Source organism: Lactuca sativa, chromosome 3 (genome assembly GCF_002870075.4).
Source record: "Lactuca sativa cultivar Salinas chromosome 3, Lsat_Salinas_v11, whole genome shotgun sequence".
In the NCBI taxonomy this organism is placed as follows: domain Eukaryota; kingdom Viridiplantae; phylum Streptophyta; class Magnoliopsida; order Asterales; family Asteraceae; genus Lactuca; species Lactuca sativa.
The window spans coordinates 95779893-95783036 of record NC_056625.2 but is presented as its reverse complement, the minus strand read 5'-3'; the positions used below and the strand labels follow the sequence as shown (position 1 = coordinate 95783036).

The 3144-nt window shown below is 39.5% G+C and overlaps 1 protein-coding gene across 1 annotated transcript; it reads right to left on the bottom strand.

Moving 5' to 3' along the window:
* Positions 1-219: 219 nt before the first annotated feature.
* On the bottom strand, positions 220-2421 carry LOC111902319 (trans-cinnamate:CoA ligase, peroxisomal). Its single transcript, XM_023898163.3, has 2 exons — positions 2106-2421; positions 220-1975 (listed from the first exon to the last, which is right to left on the bottom strand). Exons 1-2 carry the CDS (start codon positions 2301-2303, stop codon positions 413-415), a joined length of 1761 nt encoding a protein of 586 aa, XP_023753931.1. The 5' UTR covers positions 2304-2421; the 3' UTR covers positions 220-412.
* Positions 2422-3144: the final 723 nt, after the last annotated feature.

Below are 3144 nucleotides of genomic sequence, written 5' to 3'. Positions count from 1 at the left end.
TTGGGCCACCCAAATTTTTTTTGGAATACCCATTTGCTTTGACACTGACTCCGTCACTGACTGTATGAGTTATGGGCTTTCACGAAAATACTTGTTTTTAGTGACCCCAGTTAGGCAAACTAAGGACAAGAAAAGAAAATCTCATTTGTTAAATCATGATCGATACATCTTTGGTACTTTGTAAATTAAATATAATTCATTTGTAATAAGCTACCTTCGTTATTTTTAACGGGAAGTATCTCGTTGACTTTTCATCAATATTTTCAATTACAAAATTGAAATTCTATGAAACAAAACATGTGACAAATGTTTTGAGCACTTAAACTATACATACATGTGATACATAGTAGATCAAATTATTCTTCACGAATATTTCTATTTGAAAATGACATGAAATTATTTAAAATTTAATTCAAAGTCGAGACATTGCAAGAACGTTTTCCTGATTAGCAGGTGGATCATGGTGGTACCAAGTTTGATGCAAAAGAACTTCTTTATCAGATCTCTTGTTGTTTCTGTTGTTGTTGGTGTTGAGGGTTTTTGCGACTTCTCTTAGCTCCATTTTTAGGACCTTACCAGTGCCTGTTTTTGGTAGCACCTCCACAAACTCCACCTTCTTCGGAACCATAAATTTTGACATATTTTTCCGGCAATACGCCAAGATTTCAGCTTCCGTCGTGCTTCCTTTCTTTTTCAAAACAACAAAAGCACACGGACTCTCTCCCCACCTTGGATGAGGCATCGCCACCACTGCTGCTTCGAGAATTGCCGGGTGTTCGAATAGAATGGACTCTAGTTCTACACTACTAATATTTTCCCCGCCGGAGATGATCACGTCTTTTGACCTGTCTTTGATTTCAAGGTATCCGTCGGGATGGATAACTCCAACATCTCCGGTTAAAAACCACCCTTTCTGAAAAGCCTTCGCAGTCTCCTTCTCATCTTTTAAGTACCCTTTCATGATGCTACTTCCCCGTAGTACGATCTCTCCTATGGTCTTCCCATCATGCGGAACACTCTCCATTGTTTTCTTTGTCTTCACATCAACATCAGCGAGTGTGAGTATACTTACACCTTGACGAGCCTTCAATTTGGCCTGATGATCTCTAGGTAGCTGATTCCAATTTGATTGCCACTCGCACACAAGGGCAGGTCCGGTGGCCTCAGTGAGGCCATAGGCATGCATTATGTGGAACCCAAGGTCCTCCATCTTCTCCAAGAGGGCAGCAGGTGGAGGCGCACCTCCAGTAAGTATGTTGACCTTAGAGGTTATTGGACAACGTTCATGGGGTTTGGCCTCTAAAATGATGTTGAAAACAACAGGGGCACAACACATGTGGGTTACGTTGTGGGTCGAAATACTTTTGTACATTTCATCAGCGGTGGTGTTCCTTATGCACACATTGGTGCCACCTCTAGCCGCAACGCCCCAGGTAAATGTCCAGCCGTTGCAGTGGAACATCGGTAGTGACCAAAGGTACACAGCCTCGGTACTCATTTCCCACCCTTGAATCAAGCTCATCGTGCTCAGAAACGCACCTCGGTGGCTATACACCACCCCCTTCGGCTCAGAGGTGGTTCCGGATGTATAATTCAGTGAAATCGCATCCCACTCGTCCTCAAGTTCTTCACCTGAGTACTGGGGATTTCCGTGGTGGATAAGTTGCTGATACTCCAAATTACCAAGACGAACCCCAGTTGGCTTGTCAATGTCATCAATTACAATGACCAAAGGCATAGCGTCCTGCGCTGAAGAACCCGCCTTAAAACCCGCCACCAGCAGCCGTAGAGCCTCGGATGCTAAGGGAACGTACTCATAGTCAACAAAGAAAACCTTGGCTTCTGAATGACGGAGAATAGTGGCAATGTTTTTAGCATCAAGTCTTGTGTTAATTGCGTTAAGTACAGCTCCTGCCATTGGAACTGCGAAATGCATCTCATATAGCGCAGGTACGTTTGGTGCGAGCACAGATACCTATAAAATCGATCAAGCACATAATTAAATGAAAGAACCTCGTAGTAATAAAAAAATTTTGTTTTTTTAGTAGAATGGTGTCTGTAATCCATGAATGAACGCATACGTAGACTAAAAGTGAGAAACTTACGACATCATTCTTGACAACATTAAGTGAGCGGAGGGAGTAGGCGAGACGGCAGCACCGCTCATAAGTTTGTTGCCAAGTGAAGCGGACTCCACCGTATATGACGGAGGTACGATGAGAATAAACCATGGATGCTCTCTTGATGAATGTGAGAGGAGTGAGAGGGACATAGTTTGCTGAACATTTTCCAAGTTTATCCATTTACGCCTCAATATAGACTCACAACTAGGTATTTTGTAGAGTGACTAGAGAATAGTTTATTTTTGTTAAACTTGTTTGATTTTGAGAGAGATGCATGTAATATGGTTGGAAGGAGGAGAAGAAGGGTGGAATATATAGAGAGAGGGAACACGTTATTATTCAGGTGGGAAGGAGGGGTGTGGAGGTTATTAGGTAATAACTGGGAAGATGCTTTGAGCCTTGGATGTTACTTCCAACTCTTTGTGTCAGTTTGTCTTGTGTCTGAACACAACCTTTTGACTTTTTCCAAGCAGTTGGTTGGTTGTTTCATGCATCATGTTTTATTTTATTTTAAATAAGTAGTTGTTTTCAAAAATGGAAGATATTTATTAAATATGTTTCGTGTTCTGATACATCACTTATATTTTATCACCCGAAAAAAAAAACATGTAACATTCTTTTGCGATTAGTTACTAGACATCGATTCTATTTTTGTTGGGTAAATGAATTGGATAGTTATTTCCTCAATTAAAAAAATATTTAAATAAAAAGAGAATGAGTTCTAAAGGTAAATCGTACATTTTGAACCGTCTATATCAATCATTGGAAAAAGATAAATTATAAAACAATAATAATATTTTGGATGTATCAATGGTTGAACGCTAATTAAGCATGATTCGTACACAACGTGTTTTGTCTGTACATAACAATTATGTTTTATAGGATTTTATTGTACAACATTTTAAACATGAATTGTTGTATATGGAAAAATATTGTTGTGTACGAATTAACTCCCATTAAATTTATGGTATCCTATGAAATTTCAATCCTCAATAGCTAAGATCTTATTATGGAGTAAAAT